Here is a 24,040-nt window from a genome sequence, read left to right on the forward strand (position 1 = left end):
TGGATGGAAAAGCCCCTGTGCTCCTGTGCCTTCATTTTGTAGTGAGGAGCCCGAGCTGTGGACTTCAGCTCAACTTCAAGGTTCTTCTGGGCCCAGCCAGAGCTGCCAGTTGCAAAAGAAGGAAGAGGAAACAGACTCTTGAGAGGCTTGGACAGTGAGGAGAGAGCTCCCTCACGCCAGATGCTGAGACACAGCAGTGCCGTGGACAGGAAGCTCCAGGGCTGGCCACTCGGTATCTTTGTCCACTCTGCCAGGTGCTCGTGACAGTTCTGCCTGTCTCCCATTTGTCTCTTCAGAAGAGCAAGGTATCCTATGCCAGAAACCCACCTCACTGCCCTCTCCCCAAGGGCCCCTCTCTGGCCACAGCTGCACCATATATTTGTGGGTACAGCATGGGGGAGGGTGTAGAAGATGCCCATCTCCCCAAGCATCAGGATTCTGCAAGGAAGGGGGTGCTCAGGAGCCATTAGCCTGTTGCTGCGCTGGTGCAGGGCACTGAACTCAGGCACTGTTAGGGGCTGGCCTTGGTGGTTGGCTTGCACCCAACTTGGCTCCTGGTAACTGCTACACTCAACAGGACCCCGAGGACTTTGGATAATAATAATTCCAGCCACACACATTGTGAGTATATGTGAATTTATTAACTTAGAGGAAAAAGCCTTAGGTTGTCATACCAGATGACCTGTTTTTATCTCGTATTCTGTTAAAATAAACAGTGTACTTCAGTGAAAACCTTGGCATTGAAGGTTCTGGTGGCATGCCTCAGAATGAACGAAGCATCTATCCCTGTATTAATCGACTTTCCTGGATCATATGTTGAGCTGATTTGTCAGAATCCATTAAGCTGGTAGACAGTATGACATTTCAAGTGCAAGCTAGAAATCCACGTCATGGTTGAAGGAGAAGGTCAGATCCATCTCAGTTAATGTTAATCAATGATCAGAGACCAATATGTCACTGGTGAATGTTCTTGCTCATTTTAATTGTTAACCTAATGTAAAGGTTCATTAGCAAACACGCACAGTGTTTGTCCACGTGGAAACTAAAAGCAGTTTACGGGGCGCATTCTCTGTCATCGCCACACCTCTTCACTCAGTTCACTGCCCCCTGCCCTCTGAGAGGTCCACTGGTGCTGCAGTATCTATTCCCCAGAAAACTGAGGTGCTTGCCACTCTGTGGCTTGCAAACCTCATCCTTCCTCTGGGGCAGTCTACCCTTAACATGTGAATGTTATTGGAGGGTGCTGGAAGCCACACGGGGGAGGTTTTCAGGGCTCAGAGACTAGTACAAGCAGGCTCACATGGTTGGCACTCACCAACTTTAACAGTAGCTTTTGTTTTGTGTAAGGACCACAAGCAGTCTTGGAATTAAAATATGTGCAATCAGTTTTCTCTAGCTCTTAAAATGACTGGCCTGTACGACATGATATCTAACTGTACAAAAGCAGTTTGTAAGCTCTGGAGAGACATCATTGACTTCAGAGAATGTTCTTGGCTTAGGTTGGCTTCTTTCATTTCTTTGAAGGGGAAGTGGTCTGGTGCAAATTGATAAATACTCCCAAACAACTCTGTAGGATCTTGGCAACCCCAGAAATGGAACCAGTGACCCTTTGGAGACTGAGCAGAGGCATGAACCCATCCCCTTGAGGAGAACAAATCTAAATTATAGGCTTGTTCCTAAAAAAAAAAAAGAAAGAAAGAAAAGAAAAAGAAAGAACGAGCAACTCAAAACTTTATTTTCTGAAAGTTAAGTTTAAGAACAGACATTGAAACCAAATAATTTTCTTCTGTCAATATTAAGTATGTATCTTGGTTCATAACCTGTGTTGCTAACATTTTCTCTCTAACTTAAAAAGAGAAATTTTAAAGTAGTGTTTAAAATATTCTGAACAATCTATAATATTATTTTAATAAAGTTAATGTAAGAAATATTTTGACATCTTACTATTTGGTATCTGTTTAATACAAATATTTTTTTTTTTTTTTTTTTGGTCAAAAGTCGACAGCTTCCTTGGTTGAACTATGTGTGTTCAGTTTCTCTCTCTCATGGATTAGCTTCTGGTGCCAAATAAGTTCTCACACGTGTTCTAGATTATGGTGGAGCTTTGCCCTCACAGCAATGAATGTATGCAGGGGGCATCTTAGGGGCACCACCCATCTGTTGGAAGACAGTAATGACCTAGGTGTTGGTCGTGGGCCCTCGATTGCTGGGTGATTGTGGGAGAGAGTAGACAGCCCCCAACCTCAAGGTGGTTAACCATGCCAAGCAGACAGCTACCTAGACTGTTCTTTGTGATTCCAGATAAGTTGTGGGCACCACTTGAACTTCCTCCAAAGCCAAACCCATTCCCTGGAGAAAACAGGGCGCTACCCCAAAGCCCTTTGACTTTGGGAAGGCCTCTTGTTCCTCCCCAAATTTCTGCTTTGTTGTTTTCACCTTTAAATTCCAAATTGCTTGTTTTCCTTAGTTTGCTGTTCCCTTTGACCCTCTTTCCTAAAGTGTAATGTTTTCCTTTTTTCTCTCATTTCCCAGGCTATAATCCCTCAGCTTCTGCTAAATCAGTTTGTGTCGATGACTGACCAAGTGCAGGCCCAGACGTAGCCAAACACTGTGCAGACAGCTTCCCAGGGGTGGCAGTGACCTGGGTAGGCAGAATTGGCACTGCCTGAAGGACACGTACAAAACACTGTCTTCATGCAGGTAAAGGAAGCCTTTTCAGAGGCAGGTGCAGAAAGAGGAGGGTTATTTAATTAGGAAGCAAAGGGAAACTGCGGCCAGGCTCGCTGACCTGGATTTCCTATGGATGCCAATCGGCGTGTTTACTGGTCTCTGATGAAATAGAGCTTTAAGTGGCTGACACCTGGCAGCATTCATTTTGCTCCAGAAATGCCATGTAAGATGTTGGGAACATTAAATTACATTTGCTTGTTGTGATCTGTGTGTCTGCTCTGTACCCCTAGTGGAAGGTCCACCAGAATCTTGCCTTCTCCGTTCATGAGCTGGCTGTGATTCTTGGGGATCAGTTGATGGCAGCTGACCTGGTACCTGTCTTCAGTGGATTTTAAAGGATCTTGTGCACAGGAGTTCTTAAGCATCTTTATGATTTTCTAAAGGCAGGAAGGAGGGTTAAAAACAAGCACCCTCTCTCCAGTCAGTCGTGTTAAGCCCTGGATATGTCTGGAATCAGTGAAAGACAAAAAGAAAAAAATTCACAGTGCAGTTGTCTGGGTTTCTTCTGTTGAAATGCACCATCCCAAATCTTAAAGTGGATGTTGTTTTATCAATGGGCAATGCCTTATCGTGTTTCCTCCCCAGCTCCTGTCCTTCAGGGCTGCAGTTCTGTGTAGGGTGTTATGGACGCACAGCTGAGCACACTGGGTGCAGAAGAAGAAACCAGGCCCCTCGTGTGGCCTGACTTGCCCAGAGTCAGCTGGGGAGAGCCTGGGCCGAGGCCTGACCTCAGGTCGGCATGAAGGGCTTTCTCTGCAGGATATTGCTGCTTCCCGTCTTGCTTTTGTCTTGTCTTCTTTTTCCTTTTTCTTTTTTGCTGTAAAGGAACGATGAGTGTAAAAACAAGCGTTTAGAAATGGCCTAGAGAAACTAATTAGTTGCATCCACTGACCCGGAGCTGCCCTTGAGGGGGTGCGCTCTCAGACTCCCCTTTGCTGGTGCTGAGCTGACTGCAGGAAGGCAGCAGCGGCACTGTCCGCTGCACACACCGAGGTGATTGTTTAGGTGGGACATGGCAGAAGGAAGAGACCCTGGGGCTTTTGGGAATACACAGCATAGGCGCCCACCAGGGGAAAGACTGGGAGTGTCCTGGGCGAACTGATGTCAGTTGGCTGGGATGCCAGCTCACACACACACCGGGCCATAGATGACAACTGAAAGGAGTTAGGGCATGAGGGAAAGGCAGGGTTCTTCCAGTGCCAAACCTTAATCTGAAACAAAATAAGAGGGGGCACTTGGGGTTATTTTGTGGGTTTATATGTTTTTAATTACATATACATTTTAAAAAATAGTTTCTCCATGAAGACAAGAGGAAAGAATATCTGTATCAGTTTCAAGAATTTGTAGTGACCAATATCAGCAGGAATTGGAGGTTTTGACATTAACTAGCAGAGTAAGTAGAAACCTGTTCAGGGCAATGAGAAGGCAAATCAGAAGAAGTAAGTCTTAATTTTCCTACCTTATAATTGATTTCTAAACCAGCAGTAATAATGTTCTTTTGGATAAAGAGATTATGTTTTTATTAAGGTATAACCGAATTCCAAAGCTCTAAGTAACAAATACCACAGTCTCTGGGGAGACATTCATTTTCACACAGAGCCGGGGCTGCAGGCACCCTGGAATTAAGAGTGTTCTGCTGTTCTATAAGGTAATTTGTTTGAACCAAATAAAAGATGAATTGCCCACTCTTCAATATTTCCCTATTAATCGGAGCAGGTTTTGCAAAGCTTTCTTGAGCATTTTGAGTGCTGTCGGCTCTGCAGGGTACAGCTTGCTTTATGTACTTCAGCTGCTAAAGAAAATGGGGCGACAGAGAGATCTGAAAAGGTCTAACACGGATGAGAAGATTATTAAATAAAAATGTCCCCCAAGGTGGCTTATATCTGTGCATCATTTCGTGTGTGGAGGAGTTATTCGATTTCATCTTGTGCCGGCAGTAGGAATGTGCCAGGTTTTCGTGATTATGAAAGGGTGATAGCATCGTTTTAAGTAACTCCCCTTCCCGAGGTGTATAATGCGCTTTTCGTGATGTGGAGAGGGTTTGTTTGTGTTGGCAGGGGTTTGGGTTTTAGTTCACGCCTTGTTGAGATTCATTTCGGTATCTTTAGTTTTCATTTTTCTTATCCACAACTCGAAATCTCTCCAGTCATTGTCTTCCCCGAAGAAATTCATCAGGCTTTTGCAGCCATTCAGGATATGATCTGGCTGGTGCCAGGGGCGAGCTGGAAGATTTTCTCTTTGCTGCGGGCTTTAATCATTATGCTTAATTTGAGAGATTGAGGCTCAGTCATTATGCCCGCTCCCCGCGCGCTGTGCAGAACCTGAGGACGGCGGGCGGCTTCCACGGCGCCGCGTCGCCCTCTGGCGGCGGTGCGCGGCGGTGCGCGGCGCTGGCCGCCCGGCGTTATCGCTCCGCAGCGCTGATCTCCATCTCCGCCGCGCTTATTGCAGCCCGAGCTGCTGATAAGGATCCTGTGCTCCCGCGCCCGCGATACGGTGTCATTTTCCCCGGCACAGTGCTTTCCATATGAAAGTAGCACCTGCGCCCGTGGCTCGAGGCGCCGACCCCCCTCCCCGCCGCTTTTTCATTTCCTTTGGCTGCCTGGTGAAAATAATGCGGTCGGTTCCGCAGCCGCCCGGGCCGCGGGGAGCCGCGGCGCGCTGCGCCCGCTCCGCTCCGCTCGGCCGCCGGCTGGTGGCCCCGGCCGGGTCTCCAGGCCGCGCCCCGCGCTCCCCGGCGGCCCGGGAGCCCGACCCGCTGTTCACGCTGTCGGATGGTGCTGGTGTCCTGGGCCGCTCGAGCGGTACCGGCTGGACACTAGGTCCGCGGCCGTCGTTTCCCAGCCTCTGTGGTGCGAAGCTGCATCTGCTTCTTTTTAGTTTGGTTTGTGCGCGTTGATTTTTGCCTCCACGTTTCTTAGCTTAGCCGTTTCTCGCGGCCTTCTGCTGTTTGCATTTTACTGACCGCGCTGGCGAGGTCTTGGTGCTGTTCGTTTCCCAGCCTGGCTGTTTTTATGCACAAGATTAAATGAGCGTGAAGAAAAATTAGTGAGGTGTTCCTTTGGACCAAAAGAAGTTTTTTTGTTGTTTGTTTGTTTTTTGTTTTTGTTTGTTGTTTTGTTTTTTTGCTTTTTGTTATTTTGGTTTTGTTTTAATTTCACACAGCTGAAGCTGATTTTGGACCCCCGTAGCCCCTGTGGCGCCTGTGATTACCTAATGCACGTTGCCCTGAAGTTGTATGCCGAGAGGTTTCTGAAGTTGGTGGCTCTCCTTCCAACGAGGGAGGAAACACGGCCTTTTCTGTTTGGGAGTATTAAAAGCATTTGTATGCAATGAATCAAAATGCATTCTGCTGTCACGTATAACTAATTAGAACAAATAAAAAAATAAATAAAAAGCAATGCCATTAAAAATCATCAATTAAAAAAAAAGCAGGAGTGTTTATCTTCCATTTTAACATCTGTATTTTTCATGGGGTGAATTTGTCAGTTTACCTATAAAACCAGCTTTTAAATTTTGAAATTAGGAACTGTGTTATATATACTTTTATCAATTTTTGGAGTAGCTTTTTTAAAAATTATGTGCCTCAGTGATAGAATTTGTGGATAGATCACTTTATATGTGAAACCCTTTAAATAATAGCTGCTGCTTTTTATTTTTCTTCTTTTTCTTTTTCTTTCTTTTTTTTTTCTTTTCTTTCTTTCTTTTTTTTTTTAACACTCTGGCGTGGTTTTGAGAGGTGCTCAGTGTGCAGACTGCAGTATAGGAAAGCCGGTCCTGCTTCTCATGGGCTTCATACCAGCTGAATACCGACTGAGAAATCTCATTTGAAAATACTGATTTTCTGATGGCTCTAAAATCTTATGAAAAGTGACATGTTCTAAGAGGTAACAATGTAACTACATTGTTATGATGTAGTTATGATGCAAGAAGAAATGTTCTAAAATTTAGACCCCCAAGCTTGCTAATGCATTTTTCAAATGCCATTCTCCTCTTCATTTTTAATGAAGGGTTTTTTATATGTGTGTCTATATGTTTATTGCCATATATTTAAACATTTTTTTTTCTGTGTTCTAATGATTACTGTGACAAGACTGACTTTTTCTCTTGTGACTCCGTGAGAAAGGTGGGAGGGTGACAGACGTCTGGTTTCTGTTTCATGGTCAGAGACGGCACAAGGGCAGCATTTCTCATGAGCTCCTCCGTGTTTTCGCAGGCCGTGGTGATTCTGCATGCACTCTGGCCGCACAGTTCAGGGGCCTGGGGTTAGTCCCCCACCCCTGGGAGCTGGTGGGGGCTCCTGCACTGCTCTCAATGGGTGGGGTAGGTGAGGCCCGGGGAGATCCACCCCTGTACTGCTCTACAACCTGATGACATCCTTTCAGCACAGAACCCCAGCCCCCGAGCCCTAGTTGGGAGCTCCAGGACATTCTGCCTGGACCCTTATCCTGCAGTGACGGGAAGCACCAACCCAGGGTCACCTTCCAGTGAGCTCACCCACCTGTGGATGGCCAGAGTCCCTACTGTGTGCCAGACATCCTGTGGCTGCAGCAGGGAACAAGCTCTGACTCTCCCACTCTCTTCGTCTGGCCAGGTGAGGGCCATGCCCACCACTGCACCTTACTGTAGCCAGTGGCTTTGGAAGGAGAGGGGGTGAAAGGCAGAGCAAGAGGTTAGAACAGAGCCTGTTTCACCTCTTCAGATACTTGAAGTTCATGTCAGTCTGTCAGGCTCCTAGGCCACGTGCTCTGCTGAGTATTGGAAATGGGGGCATGTGTTTGGCTGGGGACAATGGCAGTGATGAGGGTTTATTGCCATTTATTGAATACTTCTTTAGTGCAAAGCATCTCATCACATCAGATTCTCTAATAGAGCTACTGTGTACTGAGCATGCTAGAGTCAATTTGCCTTGGGACTCTTGTTTTAGATAATACATTTCAAGCCCAGAGAGGTTAAGTAACTTACTCAAGATCACACAGGAAGTGTAAACTCATGATTTTTGTTTTCTGCTGGTGTTATTTTAAGCATTGTAACTTTACTTCATGTACCTTTTCAAGCATATACAATGGTGTAATTCATCTCCTTGAGCCCATTACCCAGCTGCACTGATAGTACAGTGACGCACACCATGGTTGGACCCTACCTGACCCCAGACCTCAAGTCTCCTTTCCTCCCTCATAATCATCCCCAACCAAAGGACTCATGAACGCCCCCTGTAGGGCTGGAAGGGAATTGTGGGGTACTGGGCTATTTGCTTTGAAAAATGCCAACTCCCAAACTGCAGAAGCATAAATAATTTTGCTTTTGCTTTTTAATTCTCTATCTGGATTTAGAAAATGAGTGAGAAACAAAAGGACATCACACCAACCAGTTTTGTTCAAGAAAAATCAATGAGATTTGTTGTTGTTCTAACTAATTAATTATTCAGGTTTTAGAGCACCCACAAAAGCACAACCCAAAAGGCTCACTATAAGGTCACTTGCTACCTACATTGCCTTTGGTAAGTGGCAGGAGGCAGTGGGTACCCTGCAGCCAGTTGTCCCTCTGGGAGTCTTGAGAGGACTGTTCAGCACAGCTCTTGGGAAGTGTCACTAGGGAGTTGGGAGGGTTACTTGGAGCAAGACCATCTGGTTGAAGCCCAGGTCTACAACTTTGCGCCAGTGGCCTGGGGCAGAGCAGCCTCACTGTGTCCCACATGCCTGCTGCTGAAGGGCTCAGAGGGCTAGCGCTGCTTAGCTGGGCGGGACAGTGCCTGGCACCTGTCTGCTAGCTGTGGCTCCAGTGCCACCCACCAGGGTCCAGATGCCCTGCAGCAGGAAGATCTCAGGGCCTACCTGGCGTGTTCCCACCCAGCTGTCATGAGACCTCCAGATGTCACCACCAGATTGGACCAGAATTCTCTCACTCTAATACTAGCCTAATTTTGCTCTCCTAGGGGAGTCCTGAGGATTAAATGAGGGGATATACATACAGCTGGCCGGGGAAGGAGTGCGCAGGAGCTGGAGACGCTGGAGGAGCCTGCTGCGCAGAGAGCCACACCCTGCATCAGAGCCTGTGCCCTGGTGGATAGCAGAGGTGGGGTTCGAACCCTTCGTGGCCAGCCACATGCAGTGCGGCAGCAGCCTGCTCCATGCTTTGTGCAAAGGACCGCACGGTTGAGGACAGTGAGGCTTGGAAAAGTTAAGCCATAAACCCAGGCCATGTCGCTGGTCAGTGGCTGAATGAGGCTGAAATATTAATGGTATTTCTAACCACATTTAGTGCTGGTATTTTGAAGCTCACACGCGCACACACGTATACCTTAAACCTACAGATTCTGAATTCTTTGGCACTACACGAGTTTGTGTTTTTAGAAGACAGTTGGACAAGTCGCTCCTTTGGCTTCCCTGCTTGTTGCCACAGGCAGTGGTGCAGGAGGACCAGCTTGCAGAGCCCCTGCATCCCAGCCTCGGGGCCTCGCTTAGGATCCCTCACTGCTGGCCAGAGCTCCGCGGTGGACACTGCTGGACAAGGGTGCGCCCTGCGCTTTTCCAAACTTACACACTTCAATAAACCATCAGTTGTTAAAGGGGGAAACTGGACTTCCTCTAGGAAATGATGGCAAGTCGTGTGACAACACAGTTCCGAAGTAGTAGGTGAATTAATAGACCAACTTTTGTGCCTAACAGTTATTATTTATAAAACAGCTAAGGAAATAAATGCAATTAGTCTTTATGTTTGATGAACATATGCTAAAGTACAAAATATCACGTGGTCTTCTAGAAAGGAGGGACACTTGTAAATTTTGAGGCATGATGTAAAAGTTAGTGACTTATGCTATGACTTCTGTTCCACTGCAGCGGAGGTGTGTGTTTACTAAGAAGACACTCCTACGCCAGCCTGGTTGGTTATTTTAAACCTGAGCAAGACTAAGTTAATAAAATCTGTGTGTTCTTTGAATGGTTTATTTCTACACCCCAATATAGGGAGAGGTTATATCCTTCCCTCTACCTGTACCTCTGTCCCACCCACGAGCAACTGCCCTCCTCCTGTCTTCCACCTGGTGCCAGTTCTTTTGTATTTCAGGGAAAACAAGTAATATTATTTTTTTTTACTTACTATAATTTTTTAAATATGCAAAACTATTGGGAGTCCATCTTTAAAAGTTAGATACTTACTAATGAAGGCATTTTGTCATTTGAAAGGACGTCCGTATGACTATTCTATTAAAATGACTTGTTATCCTGATGTGGTTTAACAACAGCAGCAGCAACTAGAGGATGTGTTAAGACACAGTTCATGGCACATGTGATACGAACTTGTGATTTCTCTCCTCAGGGTATTTTAGAAATGCAAGTAACCCTCATCTTGAAGTTGCTGGAGAGACCATCTTGGCTTTGCAATCTGACCAGGACCAAGATGTTTCCTTTTTGCCACCCTAGAACCAAGCGACAGAGTCTTCTGGACCCTACTGCACTAGGAAAACAGGATGGACTCCTCTGGGAAGGTTGTTTCATGCCTGGCACCTTTGGCTTGTGACCTGAAGGGGAACTGATTGTATTTTATCTGCTGAAGAAGAAAAGATTTCTGAAACTTCCACATTGTGCACCCAAATGACAGACCCCTTTCCTGTCTGAGGCTCCCAGACTGAATCTTGGTGGGGACTTAAGTGCAGATGGCTAGGCCTGTGCCACATTCCCCAGCCCCACAGGCCTGACCCAGGACACCTTGTGGACAGGGTGCAGGCCTGCCAGCAACTTGTTTTGTTCAAGACAGACTATATTCGAGTCTCCCCTCCCGATCGCTTATTAGAAGCTCTGAAATCTTTACTGGACTTGCATATTTGTTTCCCTTTTGCTTTTATATAAAATATAGTTTATGGTGCTATATTTATTTTTAACTGAGATACTGTACATATGTAAATATCTTTTTTTATTTTTAGATAAGATCTCACTAAGTTGCTCAAGCTGGCCTTGAACTTGGGATCCATCTGCCTCAGCCTCCCAAGCAGCTGGGATTACAGGCGTGCACCGCCATGCCCAGCTTGTAAATAGCTCTTGACAGGAAGAAAATATATGAATGTAATATTAGCTTCCTATCAGTGAACTGAACAAATATATCATTGAAATTTATGCTGCAATCCGAGTTGCTGCAAACATAGCCCAGTTTGTTTACTTTTGAAAAATGTGACAAAGCTACTAAGAATGATTTATGGCAGGCTTTCTACTACTGTGGTTGGGACTTCTTAAGCACTCACCCTCTGCTTCTTTCCGGAACTCTCCTCACAAAGATGGCGTTGGTGTAAAGCTGAAGGATTTTTCATTTTCGTACAGATATATTGTCGATGTTTAAGAACTTGAGAGGGAAGTAGATAACTGAGATGCATGGATATCAACTTTCATGCTTTAGAATACTAAAAGATAGGAAACCATAGTTCTGATCAGAACTTGCCCACAAATACCAGTGATTCTGGGGGGTTAAATCATGTACTCTTCAAATTGATGTAAGTACACCGAACTTAGATTTCATGCTTTTAAAATTTAGACTCAAATGCTTTAGAATTTAACAGTTTTTTCATTAGTTAATAATTCAAGATTCTGTAAACATTTGATTAAATTCTGCATTCATATGTCGTTGTTCTTGTTTTTCTGTTTATCTTCTCAACAATGGGCCCAGAGAAGAAGGAAGAGTAGCCCACAGGGGATTTAGGAACCAGCTGCCAAGGGCCCTCTTTTCCTCTCTGATTTTTTTTTTTTTTTTGTATGTCTTTTTCTTCTTTTATTAAATAAAATTTCTGAAGCTACACATTGAATTTCCTGATATAAAGGATACCCCCTTCCCAATCCCCAAATTCTATTGAACTGGTTCTCTGAGAAGAACAGAAGGAATCCATACCTACCATGCCAAAGAAAATAAGACGTATGAGATTTTAGTTTGTAATCCAGGGTGACATTTAGGCAACTTTGACAGAATGAGTTAATCACGATCAGAAGCCACATATTAAAAAAAAAAAAAAAGTTTTGGAGATACTGTTTTTCTTTGGTAACAAGCAATCTTTAATTTTTTTTTTTATTGCTCAGAAAGTGAGACTGTCATGTTAAAATCTGTTAATCTAGTATCAAATACAGTTATTCAACTGCAATCTTGTATTCTATACAGAGATTAATTTACCATTAAGGGGAAAAAATGAGCTTCTACACGTGTTGTGAGGTGTAGAATTTGCATGCTGAACCACAAGGTGCCTGTGAGGCCCTTAGGGACTCTGGTACATAATCAACCTTTATTTACAATTCAATTTGTATGTTAAAATTGTCTATAATGTGAATGCCTTTCCAAAGCAAAGATTTCTCCTGGCTGCAGTTTCTTTTCAGAAAGTATCTCAAAGCTTAGGTTTGATTCTTTTTTGTAACAGAATTTTCCAAGGTGGTTCTTGGCTCCCGTCTCTCCTCTGCCTGCCTCCGCCCCCCCCCAGCCCCTTTGTAAGTGGAGATAATTGCTCCTGGGCTCCTTGCTGAGTGTGACTTGAGCCCACAGGTAAACTTCCTGTTTACTTGAAAGCTGGGTGAATTGATGGAAACACCTTTCTACCTCCATGCACTCAAAGACATTTTCAAAGTTGGTGAGGTTTAGTGTCGTTTTGCGAATTTCCTTGGAGGCCTCTGCGAGCCCACGTCGTTTTTCTGCCACGCTGACCGGTCCCTGGCCAAGGTCTGCACCTGGCCGCCCCCTGCACAATATGGAGACTTTCTCACGCGCAATTCCTCCAGGTGGCTTGCCCTGAATTACGCCAAGGTTGTATTTTAAACAGATCCGGAGAGGGAACAGTTTCCCAGCAGCAGCAAGAACACCCCCCCCCCCCCCCCCCCACACACACACACACACTGTTATCCAGGGTGACAGGGGCGGGGGCGAGCGGAGGCCAGCGCCTGGTCAAGTAGCTCAGGCCCTCGGAGGCCACGCATTGTCCTGCCCGGTGCCTGGCCGCTGCCGCCCGTCGTCACAGTCGGGCGGGGGCGTGGGCCCGGGGCGCGCGGGGGCGGCAATGACGCGCGGCCCCTGCGCTCCAGCAGGGATGACGCGGGGCCGGGCCAGGCGGCGGGCGGCGGGGGCGGGCGGTGCGCTACCCGAGCGGCCGCTGGGGGGCGCCCCGCGCCAGGCCTCTTTGCCGTCCAGGGCCCGTGCCCGCAGCCAGAGCAAGCAGCAGGCCCGTGAGCCGGTGGACTCGGACCCTGAGGTCTTCTTCTTGCGGGTGCGGCTAGAGGACACTGGGGAGGTGTTCCGAGTGTCAAACTGCCGCGGTGACACGACCGTGCGGGAGCTTAGAGAGGACCTGGACCTGATTGTCGGCATCCCCTTCAACCTCCAGCGGCTCCACTACTTGGACCAAGGTGGCCCCTGCCCTCCCCACATCCCTTGAGCTCCGGTGAGGGGTACGTGGTACTCCTCCTGCCTGAGTTATAAAGGGAGGCCTGCCTGCGAGGGCACCCCGGGTGTTAACACACACCGGCCACCTTTAAACCCCAGGTGGAAGAGCCACTGGGGGTCTTAGCCACATAGGGACTTTTCAGCCCCAAACACTGGATTCACAACAGACCCCAAACTCAAGGCAGACCTTACAGCAGGCCTCCTAGTCCACAGAAATCCTGCCTGGGTCAGACTACATCTGCCAACCTCTAGTAAGTCCAGCTCATAGGAGGACCCCAGATCTCCACACCACAGCAAGGTACCCCAGAAGCCCAGACCCTCAAGTTCCCCATGTCTTCATAAGGGACCTATGCCCCAAAGCCAGCTGTGTCCACACAAGACCATAAACCGAACAAACAAAAAAAACTCTATCCTCAGAAGTACCCCCAAACCCAGGACAATCTGCCTGTCAGAACCCCAAACTCCAAGCAAACCCAAGTCCTCATGTTATACTTGTCAACATTGGAACCCCAAGTCCCCTAGCCAGCCATGTTCTTACAAGCTCACAAAGCCTGAGACAAACCCTGTTGATCTCAGGACCCCAGCCCGGAACAGAACTGCCCATGACTGAACCCCAAATCTCCAAGCTAAACAATATAGCCTCAAACCCCAGATCCTTCACCAGCTGGGTCTCTCCAAGGAAGCTAAAATTCCAACCCTCCCCCCCACAAGACCCCTAAGCTCAGAAAAAACCTTGCCAAATTTGAAACCCCCATCCCCCAGGCTAATGATGACCACCTCACAACTGGAGTCCTCCAGCAACTGCGTCCATGCAAGCATGCCAGAGCTTGAAGGCCCACGCTGGGACCCCAGCTCAGAACAGACCTCCCAAGACTGAGCCCCAGTTCCAGGCTAACCATCATTATGTTAGAACCCCCAAACTTCCATCAGCCATGCCCATGCAAGGATGTGAAAGCTCAAAACAAGCCCTGCCCACACTAGGACCCCAAAACAGCATACATGCCCAAGACTCAACCCCAAATCTCCAAGCTAACCATTGCTACCTCAGAACCCCAAAACTTCCATCAATGGTGTCCACACAAGGACTAACTGAAGTGTTGCCCATCCCAGGACCCCAAGACCCAGAACAAATGGCCAAATTTGAACCCCAAGTCTTCAGGTAATGACCATTACCTCAAAACCCTGACTCCTCCAGCAACTGGGTCCACACAAAGACGCCAAAATTCAAACCAACCTGGACTACCTCAGTACCCCAACCAAAAACCGAATCCCAGATCTCCACACTGGAGTACTACCTCAGAACCTGGAGTCCTCTGGCAACCATGTCCACACAAGGATGTCGGAGCTCAATACAAACCCTACCCACCTCAGGACCCCAAAACCAAGGACAAACTTGGCCAGATCTTGAGCCCCAAATCCCCAAGATAGTCATGTGACCTTCAGAACCTGAGTCCTCCAACAGCCGTGTCCACACCAGGGTGCCAAACTTGGAGAAGAACCCTGCCCCCTCAGGGTCCCATGATCTCTCCGCAAGCACTGTCACATTTGCCCCTCAGATCCTGGAGCTGCCCTGGTGTCCACGAAATCCTAAATCCCAGAGCAGACTCTACCCAAAACTCTGGATTCTGAATCCCGTCTCCAGCTAGCCATCTCTATCTCCACACCCCAGACCATCAACAACTTTTGTCAAAGCCCCAGACAAACCCTGTCCTCATCCAGACCCCCACACCCAAAGCCAGCTGTGCCCACATCTTAAAGCTAGTCCCTGAGGTTACCATGACCACATCGGAACCCCAATCCATGCAAAGTGTCCTCAGAAGATTTCCAAGAATGAGACAAATCCTGCCTACAACAGGACCCCAAAACTCAAGTGAAATATTCCCATACTGAACCCACAAACCTCCATGAAATCACAGCTACCCCAACTCTCCAAGGTTGAAGTCAACCATGTCCATGTCAGGAAGTCAAGGTTCAAAACAAGCTTTGCCTGTATGAGGACCCCAAAACTCAAAAGCAAACTATGCTTATATTTGAAACTCAGATTCTTTTAGCTAAACCCACCCATACGAGGATCCCCAATTATAGACCAAACCCTGCCGAATTCAGTCAGAACCCTAAATCTTGGAGCAGATCCTATCACCAAGACCCCAAATCTCAGTGTAGACCTGCCTGATTTCCTAACCTACAGTTTCCACACTATCCAGGCTTCATGAGAACCCCGAATCCCAAAACAAGTCCTGGCCATACAAGGACTCCAAATACCATACAAGAGACCCTTCCCAAACCAGGACTCCTAAACAAACAGCAAACCTTGCTTTCATCAGAATCCCAAATCAGAGCAAATTCTGTCCTTATCAGGACCCCAAAGCTCAAAGCAAACCCTGTCCACATTTGAACCCCAGTACTGGCTCTAACCCAGTCTGTATCAGAATCCTGAATTCTGAGCTGTGTTCTTGCCTAGGAGCTCAAAGCTAGCCCAACCGGAATCAGAACTCAGTATCCGAAGCTCACCATGCCTAAATCAGGACCCCCAAAGACCCTTTGTCCAGACAAATCCCATGTGGGAGGTAGGTACCTGGGGGAGGCCAAAGACCCCACTGCTCAGGTCTCCCTCCACTCATCTCCTTCCCTCAGCCTGAATGCGTGGTTTCCCTATCCCGATTCCCTATAGTATTTAGGATATGAGAACAGGATCAAAGCCCCTGAGATCCATCATCTCCCCACCCGGTTGAAATCAACGCAAAATACTTCAAGAAAATGAAGATATTAAAAAAAAAAAAAAATCTCTGGGCTGCTGCACAGAGATGTGAGGAGCCGATATTGCAGAGAGACTGCAGCTGTACTGCAGGGCCGGGAGGCGATGGAGACGAGACCTGAGAGCAGCCTGTCTCCACCAGCCAGCTCCCGGACTGCCCTTCTGGGCTCAGTTTCCTAATCCGTAAAGCAGAGCCCCATTAGCTCTGGAATTCTCCGTGCTGTTCCCCCATGGACAGGAATGACTCAGGAAACTCCAAACGGGCAGTGAAGGCCAAGACGCTTTGCACTCTTTAAAATAGGCTCAACATTTTTCCATGGCATATTTATTTTTCTGCAGGAACATTCAAAAGATGTTCTTGGGCATTTTCAAGGCCTTATTTAGCAGGAAGAGTGTCTCGAGCCTAGACTGTACCTCACATGTTAAGAACGACGGTGAATCATTGAAGGGCTGATTAAGGGTCCCCCACAAGTAATTTGAAAATTATGTATCTCCAACTACAAATGTCTGGACCCCTTCTGTTCATTTATTTTCACTGATGAGCCCTGCTGAGCAATAAATTCAAGAGAGTTAAGAGGGAAAGAGAGAGATGGGGTGAGTTAACACTGATGTCACAGAGCTGTCACTCAGCAGCCACTTAGCAACTGCTACAGAGCATGACCTCTCTCTGTTGCGCAGTCCTTCCTGTGGATGGCAAACGAGAGAGAAGATGGTACTACTTCAGTGTTAGGAGAAATTTGGGCTACTGTCTATAATCTGGGGATGCTGCTCTTGCCCACTGCGAAGGCGGAAGAGGGAAGAGCGAATGAGATCGTGCGTGAGCATCCCATCCAAGCAAGTGGTCAGGGAGTCAGCGAGTGAGGCGAGGGGCGCCCTTCCTATCCTTGGGCAACTCTGCTGATTGACTTAGCTGGAGATAGTGCTCTCTCCTAAGGCCCGGGCCGTCTGCCTGTCAAGGGGCGTGCTCTGCATGTGTCACCTGCCTGCCTTTGCCAGGGAGCACAGCTTTCCTCAGTGTCTCAGAGCTGTCTGGAAGTCGAGTTGTCTTAGACTGATTGCTAAAGATCCTCTGTGTTCCAACCACAGACAGGACCCCAATGAACAGATTGGTTAGTCACTATCCTCCACTTCCATCCACTCTTCGGAATTTCTAGTGATCAAATGGTGCCCCTAGAGCCCACAGAGCTCCAGTCTGTTAGGAGATGGCTTTGCTCATTCCAGCCAGGGGAGCCTCTGCTTGCTCCTAGCAGACGGAGGTGCACCTGTCTTGAGGGGTTGTCGAGAGGATCAAAGAACTTAGTGCAGGCACAAGGCACTCACTGTGAAGGACTGAACACACAGGCCCTCAGGGGTCCCTGCCACCAGAGCCCAGCAGACCAGTGAGCTCCACTCCCTGGGAATGTGCGTCGGCCTGGCATGGGCAGACCCGAGGCACACTTGTCATTCTTGAGACTGTAGATGGCCAACGCGAGAAAACGCATGCATTTGAAAAGGTCAACCAAATACAACTGAACCGGCTAAAAAATGCTCTCTATTAATATTCATGTTACCACTGCTGATGGTCTTCCCCAGAGCCCGGATCTGTGAACTTAGAACAGACCCATCCTGGGTCCTTCACATCGATAAGCCTCTGTGCCAGGTGATGACAGGCTTAGGAGCTCAAACACACCAAGCCCCAGCACAGTGAAAGTCAATATTTGCTCCTTACGTGGCCATAGGTCTGCCTTGAGATGATCTTGTCCCCCGGGGCCATTGGCAACACCTGAAGACATTTTTGACTATGGAAACGAGGTGCAGGGGCTGCTGGTCCCCTTGGGTAGAGACCAGGGAGGCTGCCTCACGTCCTAAAGTGTGCAGGGCAGAGAGCACTCAAGTTCAAAATGTCAGGTGTGCCCAGGGTCGTCATGTGAATCCAACAATTTTTGGTCACTGTCACCTCTTTGGTTAGCAAATGACAACATTGACCAGAGTTGCTCTTTTAGTTAAACGTATGTAACTCGTGTAAGTGCATTTTACCGCAATACATAGTTGCCTCAAGTTTAAGTAGTTCTCTTTGTAAGAGTTTGCCTCATAAAACGTCTTTACTGACTCATGTATTTTTTCACAACAGGACAAGCCATAATTGCAGAATTTTATAAATGGTTGCCATTGTGTTTTTGGTCCAGCTTCAATCCGAGCCGAGCCAAATTAATTTTCTAAAAAGCATTAACGACAACAGGCTCATGCGGAATCATCAAATGAGATCTTTGTTCAAGATTCTAAAATTATCTTTGCGATTCCCAAGGTCAGATAATCTCCTAGCCGATGTAATAAGTTTTCTTTAATGCCCAATTTTTAAAAAGGAATCATTGCTCCCCGCAGGAGATATGATAGATGACAGCACCCTCAAGTTCCATGACGTCGTGCCTGGAGGAGTGATTTCCCTGAGCATCTGGCATTATGATGGCTGGATAGAACTGGTTTTGGCAGCCGTGGAAGGGGACCTCAGTAAGGTGCTTCCCGCTTCTTTCCACGGGTGTTGTGCAGAGCGACAATCTTTAGTGTGAGGGTTTGAATGGAGGCTTCAGAGAAAGGGAGAAAGATGAGGACCTTGGTCCCTATGATGGCACACTGTTTCAGGAGCTTTCCCTCTCTCTCGGGGCACACAGTTCCAGGGACTTTACTTATTTATGGCTTAGGGACCCACTCATCCCTCACCCCCCACAATCAAGGCAGCGCATACGTCCATTTGCCTTCTGAGGTTGAGAGTCACTTGACCCTGGTGGAGGGCTCCAGAGCTCTGGGCCTTGCCTGCCTGCTGCAGCCGTGCCCAGGTGAGCGGGAGGTGACCCAGTTCTGGGGGCGCCCACAGCACCCTGGATGGCAGCAGGACCCACTGTTTGCCAGGCCTCCCCCGCGGGGCACTCAGCTGACTCTGGGTGGGAGGGAAGGACAAAGACCAGGATGTTTACCTATCAGAGAAGATGAATCGCTGACACGGGGATAGGTGGATGTTTTCCTGTGGATCAGATTCAGGGGGAGAGGGTGCAGTTTGCTCGCTGGGCTGTGGCCAAGCAAGGGCCGGCCGCAGGCCCTGGCAGGAAGGGCGGCCCGTCCCGGTCATTGCGATCCTCGTCCAGACCCGTCCTTGCTGCTGTCCCTTCTGTGTCCCAGCATCCCCATCCCTGGGCCTTTCTTCTGCTGCCAGCAGTTTGGTCTGGGCTCAGCTTTCTGGCTCTCGCCCTGATGTAGGGTTCTCTCTCTTCTGTTTGGGGTCTCGAGTCAGAACTGCTGCAGACCCATGTCCTTATGTCTGTCACTTCTGTCCCCTGTGCTGTTCCCCACCTGGCCCTGATGTCTGGGGCAGAGTCCTTCCTGTGGATCCTGCAGCCTTTCTCCCATGTTCCACGAGGTGACCATATGACAGGGCTATGCCCCTGTGAGGGGTTCAGAGTGCTCCACAGAGGCACTGGGCACCAAAGTGGACAGGAGGCCAGACTTCCCCCTTGGGCTGCCCTCTGGCGAGGCCATATCTTGGCTGGTATCTTTGTTAAGGCCACAACTACCTTCCTCTGGCCACCAAAAAAGCTATTTGTTCTCGTTAAAACATTGACTGGGATGTTCCTGCCTCCCCAAGTTGACGGATGGTGACTTTGTCCCGGGAACACCCACGGGGCGTTGAAGAGTGTCCCCCACCACCCTTCCCTGGCTTCCTACCATTTCTTGATGAGGCTTTGCCCTCTCCTTGGTGTGGGTCAAGCAGACAGGCCTTCCCTGAGCTGCCCTCAGCCTCTGACCACACCTGCTGCACTTCCCAGAGTAACCGTCTGTGTTCTCTCACCCAGCTTTCCTGTCTCGGAATCACTGAAGATTCCTTCTACCGAACAGCAAATTCACGTTACTTGGAGGGTGAGAAGTGGAAGCGGTGGACATCCCAGAGAGCATTTGTGGCCTTGTACATTGCCTCCCACAGAGGTCACTATGACGCTGTGCGGTACCTTCTAGAACAAGGTAATCTGGGCAGAAAGCATGGTACTTTGGAGAGTCTCGGGGGACAGCATCTTGGTCTTCTTGGATCCTTCAAGTGCTGATTCCCTGGGTCTGAGTCCTGTCCCTCACAGAGCTGGGTCCGTGCCAGGCCTCCATGGGTGTCTGGGAGTGTCTCCGTTCATGCCAGGCAGAGGCTGTCGAGGCCAGACCCTGGAAGATGCTGCCTGTTGCAGGGAGACAGAAGTTCAAGGCTCCTGGACAGGGAGCAGCAAAGGGTTTCCTGGCCTGTTATTTCCAACCAGAACACTGCTGGGGACATGGCCACACTGTCTGCACAATTCCAGTCCCACCTGCAGTTGGAACGTCCCAGGTGGCCTGGCCCACGGGTGGTCCTCGGACGGGCCCTGCCTTCTTTCTGCAAGTCTTGCAGTTACTTCCTCTGGTGACATTCTCCCCAGACTCTTCTCACTCTTGCCTCCACTTAGGGGTGACCATTGTTCTGTCTGTCCCCAGGGAGTCCCCATTGCCTCTGAATTGAAGGGCTTTGCTTGAGATTCTGCCGGAGTACTCTTTATCCTCCTCGGACATGGGGTATTTTGTGTGGGGGGGCGTGCTCATGATTGAGATGCAGAAGGTTGGAAACGTGTAGGCAAGAGCTGCAGGGCCCCTGGGGAGAGGAGGCTGGCGAGGCCGCGTGGGTTTGATGGGCAAGCTTCATGTCAGACCCCTCCTCTCAGCTCCTCTATTGTCCCCACTCCACCAAGCACGGTGGAGAGCAGCCCGGGTTTCCTGGGCAGGATGACTGGGCTGCGTGTCGGGCACATGAACCTCTGAGCTGGGCGAGGGTTGGCGACTGTGCCCTCTGCCTTCCTCCACTGCCTCTTTCCTGTTGAAGAATGAAATATGGCTTCTCACAACCCAGCAGTCCTTTAAGCTCATGAAAAGTCATTTTCACTCTGATGGAACCGTGATGTATTTGAAGGCACCAGTTAAAAAAATGACAGCCGGCTTTGCAAAGTTTTCTGTCCCCTGCAGATGCTGCTGGGAGGAGGCATGTGGGGTGGACTCCACCATCCAGAGTCTGATGGAGACTTGGCCTCACCAGCCAGCCATAGCTTATGAAAACAGGCCACTGTCGGGAGGTCGCGAGGGTTCAGTGTGTGAGATCCTTGCAGCAGGGCGCCAAGTCTCACCAGCCAGCTATAGCTTATGAAAACAGGCGCCGAGTTTAATTGAATTGCCTTGTTTTCTGTGTCATGATATTTGTTACCCAGAATTTGATTCGATTCAACAAGTCCACACTGGACACCTGCCATTAGCCCGTCCATCTTCGGGAGACAGTGAGGCATTCAATCGAAGGGAGATCTGTCCATGAGTCAGGCTGCTGGTCCTCCGTCACTTCCCAGGGCCTGTCTCCTCCAGGCCCGAGCTACGTGCCTGGGGTGAAAACAAAATGAGTATCTTCTACCCTCATGGAGCTCACTGGGGAAGTTATCAGATTACAAATAATTAACTCCATGGTCAGTCGCATGGGGGTATCCTGAAGGTGGCAGATGTCTGCTGAATTCATGCAGGGGTGCTGTGGGGAAGGGGAGCTGAGGAGGGCTTCCCCGGAAGGTGAATGGAACACTAAGAAGGACAAGAGTTGTCCCAGGACTGGGGAAAAACAGGCAAGAGTTTTGTTTGTGACAGGAACAGTTTGTACAAAGGGCCGGGGGCAGGATGCAGAGCAGGGTTTGAGGGTAAAGACAGAAGGTGGGTGAAATTAGACCCTCCACCGTGGGCAGGGTCATGGAGGAAGAATGTGGGGGGCTGGTGCTGCACTGATTGGGGGGGGTATGGGTGAGAGAGCAGCAAAGATCAAGACATTAACCCCACAGCAGGGGGATTGCAGTGATGAGGTCTAAGTGGGAGATGACATGGCACTGTGGAAAGACACTGGCTGTCATGAGGGGACAGACTGGTGCTGAGGGGTGCTGGAAGGGCAGCAGTGCCCGGTCCGGCCCCTCCTGTGTTTCTGGTGCCAACTGTCTCTGAGGGAGGGCTCAGGCCAGGAGAGTGGCCCTCGCTGACCCGGCTTTCTCATCTTACAGGTACCAACTTCCTGGATAGCACGCCTCTGGGCAGGACACCCCTGCACGTGGCCGTGGCCATGGGCCGGCTGGACTGTATGAAACTCCTGCTGGAGCACGGGGCCCCCATCCAGGAGAAGGACGCCAAGGGGGAGACCCCCATCTCCATCGCCCGCTGCGTGAACCGCAAGCTGACGGAGCGGCGCCTGTTCCTGCTCTACTGGCTGGCCAAGGGGACGGGGAAGAAGCGCATCAAGGACCTGATCCTGAGGCAGGTCTTCCAGAGGATGTGCTCCAGCTTGGGTTCCAGGAAGACCTCAAGTTAGCTCCCCTGGAGACGTCTGCCCTCCAAAGCCGACCCCGGCGACTGGGCAGAGGTCAGCCCGTGGGACCCCCGGTGGTGCTCGCCAGGGCGGGGACGGGGAGAGAGCCAGACTCAGACGGGGAGTTCACCGTCCTGCTGGATGGTGACTTGGGGAGGGGGTGGCGGGGCCGCGTGCTCCTGTGCATATTCTGACCCATTACAGACCCACAGACCCGCGCGGCCTTTAATTCTAAGCTGTTTGCGCCTCGTGTTCCCTCATGCTGAGGCAGGGGGTGACAGGAACTGACCCCCCACCCAGGCTGTTCAGGGCAGCGCTGTCCAGGACAGATCACAGTAATGAGCGCGACTGTCACTCTGCAAAGCAAGTGCCCGCCACTGTCGGGAGGTCGCGAGGGTTCAGTGTGTGAGATCCTTGCAGCAGGGCGCTCCCTGGCTAGGGGTGTTCTGGAAGCGTGGCCGAGCCATGTTTGAGGGACAGAAGCCAAGCGGGGGGGAGCTTGGTTCTCCCACGTGGCTGCCTCAGGACCTCAGCGAGGCGCTGCGGAAGGTGGTGGGAGACGAGTGAGCTCACACAGGACAGAGCCTGGCTTCTCGCTGTGGCCAGTGCCAGCCCCGCAGCCTCCCCAATGGCAGGCAGACCCCCTGAGTGTCTGCGCCCGACTCAGGCCACCTCGGATCAGGCTGGGAGTGGGCCTGCAGCAGCCCACCCGCCCTGCAGATGGGGGCCTGGGCTTGGAAGCAGACAGAGAAGGTCTGCAGAGGGCACCGGGACCCAGCAACAGCAGAAATTCAAGCCAAAGGCTGCTCGGTGGTTCTAGAGCTTTCTAGGGCAGAAACCTGAATTTTTGAAAGGATAACTTCTGGTTTTTAAATGTTGGCTTGAATTTTGGGGGAAGACGGCATGGTACAGAAAGAGTGAGAAGATTTGAGGCACCCACACACCCTGTGTGCTGTCCAGCTCATCTGCTCTTCCCGGGAACCAACCTAAGGCCCAGTGGGACGATGCACAGCTCTGAGCCACGGCCAGGGAACGGCCAGGGTGCTCACAAGGTGCCACGTGTCATGCACCTGCTGCCCCACCCACCCGTGGCTGTGTACGTTTTCCTGAAGCCCTATATTCCAGCACCACCTCCAGCATCCGAACGCGTGGCCAAGGTCTCCTGACAATCGAGGGGCTGTCTTTGCGGTGATGGAAAATGACTCTGTGTCCTGGCTGCCCACTTACATCCCAGAAACCGGATTCAGCTTTTAAATTAATGGGCCACATTTCCTGCTGTCACAGCAAGCAAGGTCTTGTTGACGCTGGGGTCTTGTACTCGTCTACGTGGCCTGCCCAGCTCAGCAACCTGTTTGACAAACAAGAGTCAGGAAGAAATAGCTTCGCATCAGCCGCGTCCAAGCCGAGATCTTGTGTTTGGCAGACGTTCCCTAAAGTCAATAGGCAGATATTAAGTCACCCCAATCCAACGGGTCAGTGCACTTAGCTAATGAGGTGTGCGGAAGGGTGACTCGGGCGCCTTTTAACTTAACAGGTGGCGTCACTCCAGGTCCGCGTCTGGCAGTAGCTTTGCTCGGCTGTCCTGGTTGTTGGGAGAGACAGCTGCCTGGCACCTGAACCCACAGTTCTGGGAGGAAGTGCTGTAGCTTCACATGCCCCCAATTCAATTAGGCGCTTGGCCAGGTGTAGGGCAAGTTGCACCCTCACTCACTGTGGTGCCAGTTTGCTCGGTCTGTGGCAGGGTCATTTGCACACTTGGGGCCTGGGGAGAGCTCCTCGCTGTAGGC

General features: G+C 49.7%; 1 protein-coding gene and 1 long non-coding RNA gene across 3 annotated transcripts in view; both read left to right on the plus strand.

The window, feature by feature from the left end:
* Window positions 1–11,338, plus strand: part of LOC124085293 (uncharacterized) — an 84,835-nt gene extending 73,497 nt beyond the window's left edge. For both annotated transcript variants that reach the window (XR_009225826.1, XR_006849396.2), the window contains one exon: window positions 10,048–11,338. This is a non-coding gene — a long non-coding RNA (uncharacterized LOC124085293). The remainder of the gene's footprint in view (window positions 1–10,047) is intronic.
* A 1,443-nt stretch (window positions 11,339–12,781) lies between these two features.
* Ankrd60 (ankyrin repeat domain 60) lies at window positions 12,782–22,256 on the plus strand. Its single transcript, XM_046433085.1, has 4 exons — window positions 12,782–13,097; window positions 18,251–18,381; window positions 19,714–19,879; window positions 21,952–22,256. Exons 1-4 carry the CDS (start codon window positions 12,782–12,784, stop codon window positions 22,254–22,256), a joined length of 918 nt encoding a protein of 305 aa, XP_046289041.1.
* The last annotated feature ends 1,784 nt before the right edge of the window (window positions 22,257–24,040 follow it).

Source organism: Marmota monax, unplaced genomic scaffold, assembly GCF_021218885.2.
Source record: "Marmota monax isolate L192 unplaced genomic scaffold, Marmota_monax_Labrador192_F-V1.1 WCK01_AAM20220418_F8-fsc00014, whole genome shotgun sequence".
NCBI lineage: Eukaryota > Metazoa > Chordata > Mammalia > Rodentia > Sciuridae > Marmota > Marmota monax.

Coding starts and splice junctions, on each gene's coding strand:
- Ankrd60 (XM_046433085.1), top strand. CDS start 12,782: ATGACGCGGGGCCGGGCCAGGCGGCGGGCGGCGGGGGCGGGCGGTGCG. Junction 13,098..18,250: donor GCTCCACTACTTGGACCAAG/GTGGCCCCTGCC, acceptor TGCTCCCCGCAG/GAGATATGATAGATGACAGC. Junction 19,880..21,951: donor GCGGTACCTTCTAGAACAAG/GTAATCTGGGCA, acceptor CTCATCTTACAG/GTACCAACTTCCTGGATAGC.